Source organism: Gossypium hirsutum, chromosome D10 (assembly GCF_007990345.1).
Source record: "Gossypium hirsutum isolate 1008001.06 chromosome D10, Gossypium_hirsutum_v2.1, whole genome shotgun sequence".
In the NCBI taxonomy this organism is placed as follows: domain Eukaryota; kingdom Viridiplantae; phylum Streptophyta; class Magnoliopsida; order Malvales; family Malvaceae; genus Gossypium; species Gossypium hirsutum.
In genome coordinates this window covers 35,657,553-35,670,951 of record NC_053446.1, presented here as the reverse complement: position 1 = coordinate 35,670,951, position 13,399 = coordinate 35,657,553, and the positions used below count along the sequence as shown (strand labels likewise).

Sequence of the window (13,399 nt, the reverse complement as noted above, 5' to 3'; positions counted from 1 at the left end):
CACTCTAATCACGACTCATTTGCGTCACGCATTGTTGTTGATGAGTGTCCAAGATATCTATGCAATTGGCAAAAGGAACCAACAAAGCATTAATCTGGTAAAAAATAATAATTCAAGACAAGTATGAAATCGTAATCATCTAAGTGAATTATCTTGAAATCTTTCTTGTCTTTCCACTCTCGGATCGTAGCTTCATTCTTTGTGTTATTCCTATAGTTGAGACCTCTTTGACATTTACCATATTGATCCTTTTAATTGATTTTCTATCCTTGAGACCAAGTTTGTCCACTACCTTCTCCAATACAAACAAGTCTGGTGCTCTTGTATCAATGAGAGCACTCATTCGCTTTGCCATCCTTCTTCGTTTTAGCAGAATTGAGCATCATTGATCCAAGCTCCAATAGCCTTTTCCCCCTAGGCTCTACTTTTTTTTCTTTATTGATCGCGAATAACTTAGATTGCTTTGAACAATTCTTCAATTTATGTAGACCACAACACAAGAAGCATTCCATTGACTTCTTGTTCTCCTTGTTCCTCTTGGCTTCGACACCAGTCACGATTGAACTAAGCTTCATGGATATTTATTTCAACTCATCATTCCTTTAAATGACAGAAAACACAAATCTCTTTTGGCAGTTCCTTACCATATGCAAGCCATTGTAAATGAAGTATTGTATCTTGTTCATCTTTTCTTTCAGGTGGTTGTTGGTTTTTCACTTTCCATTTTGTGGTTTCCTATTGTCACTGTTGCCACTATTACCATTGGCATACTCGCCATGTCTTTCATCTTCCCATTAGACTTGAAAGACTTGAACTTGTCTTTCCTCGAAATAATTTCAATTAAGGACTACGCTATCGTTATGGCTTTGGTAATTTCCTAAACTCCTTGGCATTCCAACTCTTTCTTCGCCAATAGTTTCAACCCATCCACAAGGAGAAATGTCTCCTCGTTCAAATTGAAAATTTGGAGCAGGAGTTCGTTGAACTCACGCATACTTTAATTGTGACTCGTTTTGTAAGGTGACACTACTTTGCCTAAGCTTTGTCCTCGACATACTTCGAGTAAAATCGTGCCTTGAATTCCTTTTGGAATTCCTTCCAAGTCCTAATTGTGGTTCCACCATGTTTCTCATCTACGGACCTATGGTGCCACCATAAAAGAGCGATAGTAGTGAAATACATGGTAGTAGTGTTTACCTTAATAGCATCATCTGTGATACCTTTGGCACAAAAGTATTGCTCTATTCCTCACAAGAAGTCCTCATCTTTTATGGATTTTACCCTCGCATCTTTCGACTTTGGGACATCCATATATCATTATTGAGTGTTGCACCTAACACTTTTTTCCACGATGGCTCGACACAAGACAAGATCTCCTTCAAGTTCCTCGATTCTCGTGTTTAACGCTCTCATTGTGGCCATTGTTTCCTCTTTCAAAGCCATTACAATGGATCAAGAGCATCATTCCTCACTTTAACTTATGCTCGGTGGAATTGATCCCTTATTGCATCCCTTTCACATTGGAATTGAGAGAATCCACAGATTCTATGAGCTGCACCTTCAATGAGTGTAGCTTTTCGGCAATGCGTTCCTTACTTTCTCAAGTGTCTCTCTCATGTCCTATATGGACTTCTTGAGAATAACAACTCATCCTTTTAAAGTCAACAGCATGTCCTTGGATTAGCTTGTTCTCCTAGCTCTTTGTTTTTCTAACTCTCTCACGGGTCTTTATTAGCTCAATTTGATTGGCTATTTTTTTCGACATCTTGAATGGTGTCTTCACAACCTTAGCTCTGATACCAACTGTTACAGGACTAAGACTTTTGTCCGGCAATCCGTGCAATCATAGATGATTTTTTCGCTCAAAAGAGGCCTAAGTTAGCCTAACTCTCGCAAAGTAAGAATTATCGTAGAATTTCTCTAATGACCAAAATATAAAGCGGAAGCAACTCAAAGACAAAATAAAGCTTAGAAGAATAAAAAATCCAACGGTACAACTAGCTTTTCATCAATTGATGAGATTGAAGCCCATCTACAATTAAGGGGTTTACATAATCCCCAAGATTGCAAAATCAAATCTTATTATATTACAATCTTCTAAGATTAATTTCTTTATTTACCAAGGTAGTCCTAATTTTTCGTAAGTGCTTCATTGGGCCACCAAGACTTCAAGTGGATGAGCTTGGTCATTTTATCTTTGTATCAGACTAGTTCAAATGGGTCAAATGAGCCCTATTTAATAGATTGACCTTCATTGGACGCTCTTTTTGCAATGGTCATGGGCTTTGAACCGCAGCCTGTGACACTTACCTATCAATTCTTTAATGAACCATCAACTATCTAATATTTGAATTTAAGACTGCCATAATCATATTTCATTCATAAAACATTTCTTGTAGCTACTCATACCCTAACAAAGTGCTAAGTAACCATTAATACCTTTGTGCCATTCGACTCTAATCGGCTTAATATATTGGGTAAACTACCTAGTTGATCACCCAATTTTTAAGGCGTTTTCATTTTGGTCACTCAAAATGAAATCCTTGCAATTTTATCACTCATATTTTAGGGTGCTTTCATTTTAGTCCTTCAAACATTAAATCTATGTTTTGTTCACACTTTCATTTTGGTCATCCAATGTTTGGGTCGCTTTCATTTTGTCATCAAAAAATATATCTTTTTTAAGTATTAATCGAGGTAAAAAAAACCAAGGATTAAAGTGGAAAAACAGTAGAAACTAAAATAATGTATTAGAAAAGTGTAAATCATACTTGTTTATACCATTGCCAAAAATTTTTAAATTTCCTTTTCTTTTTAATATTGAAATTTCAAATTTCAAATTTCAAGACATCAAAATTAATTAAATAAATTGTTCTTGATAATGTTAATCAATTTGTTAATATAATATTTTAATTAAATAAATTAATTGATTTAATCTCCTAAATTTTAAAATTTTATTTTATGTTTGTAGATTATCCTTAATGAAATCAACTCAATTAATTCATATTTAATAATTGTTTATGAAACTTAAATTTCTTTTGTTTATATGATATCTAATCTTTAATGCTAAGTCGAAAGCAAAAAAAAAAATCTTATTAATTAAATTAATTGTTTGTTCATCGTTTGAGTAAATAAGTAATAAAGAAATGGTAAGTTTTATTTGGCATAGAAGATAAAATTAATTAATTCAATTAACTGCAAGGATTTTTGTTTCATTTAAGTGCATGCTCTTTATGTACTATCATTATTCACATTCAATTTCATAAATTAGTTAAATCATAAAACTTTGTTTTCTATTCACTTTAGTCCAAGCCTCGATATTCGCTTCCACTCTTAGCATTTTCACTCAATATCTATTAATGACTTACCTTAATAATATATAGTGTAATATATCATAAATATGCATTAACTAAAATTAGTTTCAGGTTATTGAAATACAAACCAAAAGCTTGCATCAGCCGTCATTGACTCTCGCCTTTTCTTTCCCTTTTGACAATTCTACGTCGTTTTTAGCTACGAATAATAATTCAGTAATGATATAATATCAAATTATATTCAAATCATATTCAATTTCAAGGTCATCTATATTTTGCAAATTATTCAATTTAATCTTCTTTCTCGATACTCAATTAAATTCATACCAATCTTATTTGGTTAATAATAATCAAATATCAATTCATTAAATATCTCGAATTGCAATTCATCATAATTAATTTATCAATCATTTTATCATTTCTATATGATTTAGTTTGTATCACACTTTTTTGTACTAAGTTATAAACAATTCAAATTACAACCACACAAAAATGATTCTATAATTCAAAAATATGTTACAATTATATATAACCATACTCTATGAACTTACTTGGTTAAAACAGTAAATAAGTTAAACTTTAAGGACTATTCAACAATTTTGTCTTTTCCTCGATTATTTTTTATTTGGTCTAAGTTTCGATCTACACAATTCTTTCATTCAATTTATCAATTCCACGCACATATCATCCTATTATGTGCATGTATCGAGTTCAATTTCATTATTCGAATGCCCCTTAAAGTTTTACATTTTATTCAATTGTCCCTAAAATTGAAATAGTTATAACTTTCAAATTGAGCCTCGATTTTGAAATCGATCTCAATTTCATCATTCTACAGCCCACTACTATCCATAATTACAGAAATTTCATACAAATTTTGAAATATTTACACTTTAATCCATATGTTTAAAATTAATAACTTTCATTTGACAAACTACTCATTTTTCATATATAGACTTTAAATTTAAATATTTAACACCAAAAGCTTAAGGTTCAACAATGACAATACTTATAAACTTTAATAGTTTTTAAAATTAATACACGGGTCAACTAGATTAAGCTCTTGGAATTTTAAAAACATAAAAATTACTATAAAAGGATTAAATTGAACTCACCAATTTGTTGCTTAAAAACCAAAGTCTCTAGGCTGATTCTTTCTCCCTTTTCTCATATGGAATTTCAGAGTTTGGGGAAGATGAATAGAAATGTTCTCTCTTTCTGCCAACTAAACTAACATATACATATTATTTTATTTTATGTTTTAATTTAATTTTAATTTACTTGAAAGTTTCATACAAATTCTTGGAAAAGCATGTCACCACTAGCCACTAGAAAGTTAAAAGGTATAATTTCCTTCTTAATCCATGTTCCTTATTCCTAATTCCAAATCTCTAATAATTGAACTTTTACTACTTCTACAATTTAGTCCTTATACATTAATTAGTCACTAATTTGATAAAATTACTTATACAAATTTCAATTAAATTATAATATAATTTCATAAATATTTAATAAAAATATTTACGATCTCGATTTATGAAAATGGGTTCTTGAAATTGCATTTTTGATACCACTAACTTTATGATCGTTTCACTTGTACCTTAATTAACTATCAATTAAACAAAATTATTAGATCAAAATTTAATATATTTGTATTCTAGCCTCATAAATATTAAATTTACAAACATAGTTTACGAAAATGGCATTTCAGAACTAGAGTTTCCGACACCACTAAAAATCAGGTCGTTACATCTAGGTTGTATCCTACTACTTGCTGTTGGTAATTCTTCCCCGGTATTGGTTAGGATAGCTTCAACATGTCTAGCAAGTAGATACCCCTTAACCAAATATTTAGGTTTGAATAGCCTTAGATATTGCCATATATCAACCTTAAGGTTACTCACAAAGATGTTTAGTGCATAAGCTTTCGGTAAGTGTAACTAGTTTAACAGATTCACATATTCATCATGAAATTAGTCAATTGAGTTCAACTGTTTGAGGGAAACCAAGTCTGTCATGGGGTCTTTGAATGAATTGGACCCAAATTGATCTTTCAAGTTGTGAGAGTAGCCATCCCAAATCGGTAAATATAAGCTTTCTTGTCTCTGAGTGTAGAAATGGTGTTAGTCGAGCACCTTTCCCTCAAAGTGAAGCATCATAGTGTGTACTTTGGCACTACTAGCTAACCCTTCAACCTCAAAATACTACTCAAGTTTGGACCATCAGCCTCGATAGTCAGTTTCATCAAATTTTGCGCAATCCAACTTGTGAGAATGAACTTGGTGGTCCGAGTAGCCACCGTGCAATGTTGGAGTAGCATTGTTTAGTTCAACCATTGGAGAAACCATATGAGTACTTCTCGAGGAAAATCCTAAAGGTGGACTTCCCAAAATTCCTTTTCCTTTATCTTGAGATGAGATCGTAACTGATGCAAGACGTAAGTGTGCAAGGAATTGCTTGAACAAACCTTGCATTTTAGACCTAAAACTCTCACATACGCCTTTTCAGAACTCCTTGAGACGATTGTCAAATTTGGTGTCCAGCTGTGTCAATTCAACCTAAAGTTGAGCCTGAAGTTGGGCTAACTCCTGTTGTAGATGCCTTACATCCTTTTGCAGTTTGCTGGAGATCCCATCGCTGGCCATGGAGGAATGATGAGCTCTAATACCCTTGTTACAGTCGATCCGAGAATGATGAAATCAAAAAAGGGGAAGAAAGAGACGTGAGAAATGAGGGAGAAACATATTCAATAACAACCTAAATTTTGGCATGCTTTTCCTGTTGTATAATCCAACTTAAAAAGGAATTAGCTACCAGCTATTTTGGCTGTTACAACAATTGGCAGTCTAGCTTAACAGAACTAAGACATATCGTTTCAATTATTCAACTGAAATGCCCATATAACTAAAATGAAACTCATTGTTTTGACCCCTTTTAATTCCCCCAACTAAATGTAGCATAATGATAGTAACATAAACATGACAACAAATATGACTAAATTACAAAAACAAACAGAAATAAAAGGGTTCCATAATAGAAAGTTAAATTGTCTAGGATAATTAAACCAAAGAATTCAAACAAGATAGGATGAAAATTGGATGGAAAAGTCTATGGAATGAATGATGATGTCTAATGGTCGAAAGTGTCTCAATTCCCTTTGGTAATCATATGGATTTTGACACCAACAAGAACTTTCAAAGTCCTCTAATTATCGCTTCTAATTTTGGAAAATTAGGTAAGATAAATTGTGAAAAACTCCTAAAACAATTCTTGAAATAATTGAATCCAACAAGAAACTATTAATTAAGATGAAGAAAACTCTCTTAGAGATCTTTTGTTAGAAAAAAAAAAAGAATCAAAGTTACCAATTAGCAAGTCAAATGAATAATTTATCTTAAACTAGAACTAAAATCCTAGAAGAAGTTGACATTGTACAATGGTTCTATTAAACTTTCCATTCAATTTGTTTTATACCAAGAAGCTAGAATTTAATAATTTAATTTAATCGAACTTTTAAAGAAGCTAACAAAACCAATACAGATTGCTCCTTAGAGAAGATGTATTTGGCAATTGCAATCTCTTTTACCTCAATGATTAGTCAAATTTTCAAGATACTTCTCTAAGAATCGTAATGAAAGCTAGACCCTTATAAGAGTCCTTCTTGCCATATAAATTCTACATTATTAATTATAAGTTATGATGACAAATGGGATATCTTAATTAACTTAAGGGTAAATTACACTCAATGTCACTAAACTATTAGTAAGTTTATGTTTGTCATTGAACTATTTGAAAGTTTTCATTTAGGTCATTGACCTGTTAATTTGTTTTCTAAAGCCCAACTAATGAGTTCCAAGTATCGAATTCATGATCCGTACGATAGGTCAGTATTTATAGACAAGTAGAGAAACATACCTTAGATTCAAGTCAATCTGATGGGCAGTGTCAAAGATTGAGAAGAACAGTGTTTTGATTTTGGTCCACAAAGTCGTTACGTTCAAAGTTATTTTATGAAAAATAACTAAATTGTAGAAGACAAGGGGAAAGCGAGCTTTCAATTGGTGTAAGTGGTGCAGCAAATAGAAAAAACCATACAACAACGATTTTAAAAATCTAGCAACTTAAATGAAAACTTTCGAATAATTTGGTAACCATCTTGTAACTTTTCGAAGTTGAATGACTAAAACATAAACTTAGTAATAGTTTAAAGACTTTAGGTGTAGTTTACCATCAACGTAATTATTAATATTATTATTTAAGCACCTAATTGAATTTGTGTCAATAGTCAAAATAGTACCAACTCAATGAGGAAAATTACGAAAATGTCCTGTAGTTCAAAGAAGTTATATTATTTGAGGGAATTTTACTATTTTTAGTTTTTCTTTAAAAATCCAATAAAAAATTTGCATAGAATTTGAACCCATGAAATTTGCAATAATAAAACATTAATTTTCACACTCAACTAAAACTTTACTTTAATTTCTTTAATACATTTTAATATTATTTTACTTACTTTATTACCTCCACCAACAGTATATTTATACTATTATTTAAGCTCCTAACTGAGTTGGTGTCACGAGTCAATTAGGCATCAACTTAGAAAAATTACAAAAATTTCCTTGCGTATTTACAATAACTTATACTATTCAAGTGCATTTTAATCCTTTTATTTAAAAAATAATAAAAAATGTATATGATGATATTTAAACTTATGCCAATTGTATTAGTAGAATATTAAATTTACCACTCAACATTCATTTTAATTTTATTACTCACACTTTATTGTCTTCATTAATTGTTTATTTATATTATTATTTAAACCCTTACTAAGTTAGTGTCATGAGTCAATTAAGTACCAACTCGATTAAGAACATTACAAAAATGTACATTCGTTTTTGAAATAAGATATACTATTCGAGGTATTTTATTTTTAAAAAAAGCCAATAAAAACTTTGCAAAGAATGATATTTGAAATTATACCAATTGCATTAATAAAATCTTAATTATACCTCTTAACCAAAGCTTTATTGTAATTTGTTCACTACATTTTAATTCTATTATACGTCCTTTATTACATCCATCAATTATATATATACTTTACTATTATTTAAGCCCCTGACTAACTTGGTTTCACGAGTAAATCAAGTACAAATTCAATTAGAAAATTTATTAAAATGTCCTTTCATATTTACAATAAGTTATATTATTTTATGGTACTTTAGTATTTTTATTTTAAAAATAATAAAATTACGCATATGTTGAAATTTGAACCCATGCTAATTGTATTAGTAAAACTATAAATTTATCACTTTACCAAAATTTTATTTTAATATTTTTTATACATTTTAATTTTATTATACATGTTTTATTTCCTTCGTTAATTGTATATCTATCTATATTATCTTTTAAATCCCTAAGTGAGTTAATGTTATAAGTTAATTGAACACCAACTCAATTAGGAAAATTACAAAAATTTAAAAAAAAATGTCTTATGTATTGAAGATAAATAATATTATTTGAGGGTATTTTACTATATTTAATTAAAAACCAATAAACATTGTATATAATAGGGTTTGAACCTATACCATTCGTGTTAACAAATATTTCACTTAACCAAGGTTTTATTTTGTTTAATAAATTTTAATTTTGTTATACATACTTTATTACCTCTATCATGACACGAGTCAATCAAGTACCAACTTGGTTGGGAAAATGACAAAGTCGCATTTAAAATAAGTTGCGTTATTTAAGGTTAATTTAGTCTTTTAATTTTTTACTCAATCAAATCTTAATTTTAATTGTATATCTATACTATTCTTTAAGTTTTTGATCGAATTGATGGCAAGAATCAACTAGAAATAGACTTGGTTTGGAAAATTATGAAAATGTTCTTCTATATTTAATGCATTTAGTATCATACCATATCATAATTTGGTTAAGGTTTTATTATTGCATTTAGTATTTTTTTTTATTTTAATGTATTTGTGCTTAAATTTCATTTTACTTGCAATTTAATTTAATTTTTTATTTCAATATCATACGTACTTCATTTGTTATTATATGTTATTTTTAAATAAATTGTTGTCTTACCTATGTAGTTTCCACACACATACATTTGTGATAAAATTTCTAGTATGTTTAAGTTCTGATGGCAAATGTGATATTAAGACACTTCCTTATTGGTGTTAGGGATAAACCCGGTTAAGCAACGAACAAGTAAAATAACGAAGAAATTAAAAAGATCAAACACAAATATATTACCTGGAAAAATCCCTCCGAAAAGGATAAAAAATCACAGGCAAAGATAATTTGACAAAAACGACAAAAATAAAGAGTACAAATATAGAGAAAAAACTAAACTTCGAAACCAGAAAGAAGAACCCTCAAAATGTAAATATAATTTTTTCTGAAAGCTTTTTAAAATCTAACACCTAAATGTGTAATGGGTTTAATCTTTCTAGGGTAGAAAGTGCCTATTTATAAGGTAAATTTGTAGATCAAATAATATTAAAATAACCTACACTAATTAGAGTTTAAGTGAGAAACTAAAAACGCAATTTAGCTGCGAGAAGAAAAGCTGAAAAAATGCAATGCATAACTCCACAAATTTTCAGCTTGATTCGTATTTTTGCAATACCTTCTTTGACAAAGCCCGCTATGGGCTTTTCTCGAACTATGCAGGATATTAACTGAGTGAAAGTTGTGCTTAGAAGCTAGAAAACATCTAATTTTCGGCTTGTGGACTACCAAATCAAAACTGAGTTGGGTCTGATTTTCACGAATGTAGTGTCCTATCTTTTCAAAACCTGCATCCAAAAGAGAACCTCTTTTATACGAAACGGTCATACATTTTCCCCTCTTATAATCAAGTTTTGCTTCAAATGAATCGACTTCGACTCCTGAATAGACGAGGGATGTCCTGTTTCACTGATCACCGTTGATCTTTCTAGAATATAAAGAATGTCAATCTTTTTACCATTCAGCAAAAAGAGTCCCACAAGATACCTTAATGTCATTTGACTCGATGTTAATTCCATAACCCTTCGAGTCTAAAATTCCTAATGAGATGAGACTTTTCTTCAAGTCAGGTACATGTTTGACATCTGACAGTATCCTAATTGTCCTTTTGTGCATCCTGATCTGAACAGTACCAATACCGGTTACCTTACTGGGTGAACCATTCTCCATGCGCACAACTCCACCTTCTACTGAATTATATGTAGTGAATCAGTCTCTGTTGGGACACATGGAAAGAACACCCCGAATTCAAGATCCACTTAGATGAAAGCTTAGAGTTTTCACCTGTTAATACCAATAAGAAATCATTACCCTTGTCATTGGCCAAATTAGCACCAGCTAAGTCTTCTTTATTGCTTTCAACAGCTTTTTTATTTCGCAGATTGTAACAATACGTATTGACGTGACCTAACTTCTTGCATAGTGACATCTCTTGTCTCGCTTCATTGATGCTACCAAAATCAAGACTTTCCTATCTAACTTGTTATCCGAATTAAACTTATTTTCGAGTTTGTCTTTGCTTAACCGATTACCTTTCACATCCTCAAATGAGAGATTATCTATGTCATAAATCAGGATATCCCTAAAATAATTGTATGAAGGGGGTAAATAGCACAATAATAGTATAGCATGATCTCCATCGTCAATCTGAACCTCAAAATTTTTTAAATTATTTAAAAAATAATAAATTGAATGATGTGACCTCTAAGGTACTTAGTTTTGTCCATGTCGAACGTGTATATATGTTATTTCAACACCAATCGATTAGCTAGAGACTTTGTTGTGTGGAGGGTTTCTAACATTTTCCATAACGTGAATGTCATTTTCTACATCAAAATCTCCTTCAACACATTATTTGTTAGATATAATTAAATCATAGATAGAATTTTTTTATCTAACATATCCTATTTTGATTTATCCATATCTTTAGGCTTTTTCTATGTAAGAACCTCAAGATCACTCTAAATTAGAATTGTCGTCATCCGAACTTGGCACAGATTGAAATTTGTGATGCCATCGAACTTATCAATATCAAACCTTGTTGCTGCAATCTTCGAACGGTTGATTGTAAAAATATAACTAGCTCTAATACTAGTTTGTTGGGGATAAACCTGATTAAATAACAGACAAGTAAAATAATAAAGAAACTGAAAATATTGAACACAAAGATTTTACGCGAAAAAACCCCTTTGAAAAGAATAAAAAATTACAGGAAAACATAATTTGACTAAAATAGCAGAAACAAATGGTACAAAGATGGAGATAAAACTAAACCTCGAAACCCGAAATAAGAACCTTTAGAACGTAAATATAAAATTTCCTGAAAGCTTCTAAAAACTAATACTTAAATGTGTAATAGGTTTAGTCTTTCTAGGGCAGAAAAGTGTCTATTTATAGGCTAAATTCATAGATCAAATAATATTAAAATAACCTACACTAATCAAAATTTAAGTGAGAAACTAAAAATATAGCTTAACTGAAAGAAGAGAGGTTGAAAAATGTGAGGTAGAACTCCACAGTTGTAATAACAAAACATATAACTAAGTTAATTAACATTCTCCTAAAAACACAAAATAGGAAACTAACCTAAGAAACATGATTTATGATAAATAACTCATCAATAGAAAATGGAACTTAATTTTTTCCTTTAAGTTTTTGAAAGTTTCACCTGAGTGAGGGTCTTCAAACGCGTATGGATCAAGAAACACAATCTATTTGCTTGATTGCTCAAATGATAAGTCTGAATTGAATCAAGAGACAAATTCTTGATTTTCTTGAAATCTCATCTAGACAAAAGCTTGCACATGGATGTTCAATTTGGCCTTGAGTTGTTTTGATTTTGATTGCATGATTGGATTTTGCAGAAAAGATAGGCTAGAATACTTATCTTTGCCACTTGCACGTCCATAAAAAATAGGGAATGAAGTTTTCAAGTTTTAAAAACACATGTTATAATTGAAGTGATAATATGTATTTATTTCTAGTGGAATGTTATTATGCCTTTTAATGATGCTATTTTTTATCTTTGGAGAAACCATGATAAAGAATAACGTTGAGCTCGATAACCACGTTAGCTTGAAGAGACTACCTGTTGTTTCTTCCTTCGTTATTATTTTAATAATTTCACCTTACATTATATTCATGGAAGACTAAGCTTGAAGAGACCTTAGTACTGAAGTAAATTGTTCTGCTTGGTTATGAAGTGCATCATTAAGTAATGTTTAGCATCCAATGTATCACTACATGATTGATGGTTTCTCTTGATTGATTCATTGACGTCAATATTGCATTTGCTGCATACTATAAATGTATTGTCTGATAACATTGTATAACTATCTAATCGTTATTTATGTACACCTTTATGATTGGTATATGCCTGCAGCGAATGAGAGCACCAGAAAGCGTGTTATAGGTTACACAGTTGGAGAATACCTTCTGCTTGTTGCTGCAAGTGTACTTCAAGTTATCTATATTCGGCGTCTCTTCAGCAAATCAGTTGCCTACAATCGAGTTTGAACAATTTCATCACAAATAGAATACTAAGATGAGTTAACAAAAAAATGATTCATGCAATGTTCCATTTTGGTATTTTATATGTTATTCAAGTATCATATTTCAACATACTGTAACTTTACATGAATGTTTTTTACTCACTTTTTATAAGCTACTATTTTACCTTTTTTTTGTGCTAGTGCAGTGTTTACACCACGTTATAATTTAGGGGATGTAGGACTTAGATTAAGGGCTAGTTAGTAATTCTTTTGATAAGTGATTTTGAGAAGAATGTTTCTTAAAAGTTAGTGCTTACACCACTTTATAATTTAGTGGATGGATGACTTAGATTAAGGTTAGTTAGCATTGCTTTTGATAGGTGATTTTGAGAAGAATGTTTTTGTAAAGTTCGGTTTGATTTAAGATTTTAAGTGTTCAATATTATTGTCAAAAAGTGTTTTTGATAAAGAAATATCTATTTTAGAAATAATATAGATGGTATGTACCTGGTTAAAAGTATTGCGTGCCTTAGAATCTTGAAATTGTTTATAAGTTTGTAATTGAGTTATTTTGGC

General features: G+C 30.5%; 1 protein-coding gene across 1 annotated transcript in view; it reads left to right on the top strand.

Annotated features, from left to right (window-relative positions):
• Positions 1-13,023, top strand: part of LOC107914858 (transmembrane emp24 domain-containing protein p24beta3) — a 35,001-nt gene extending 21,978 nt beyond the window's left edge. The window contains exon 4 of the mRNA XM_016843908.2: positions 12,715-13,023. Within this exon, the coding sequence (XP_016699397.1) occupies positions 12,715-12,848 (134 nt within the window). The 3' untranslated portion in view covers positions 12,849-13,023. The remainder of the gene's footprint in view (positions 1-12,714) is intronic.
• The last annotated feature ends 376 nt before the right edge of the window (positions 13,024-13,399 follow it).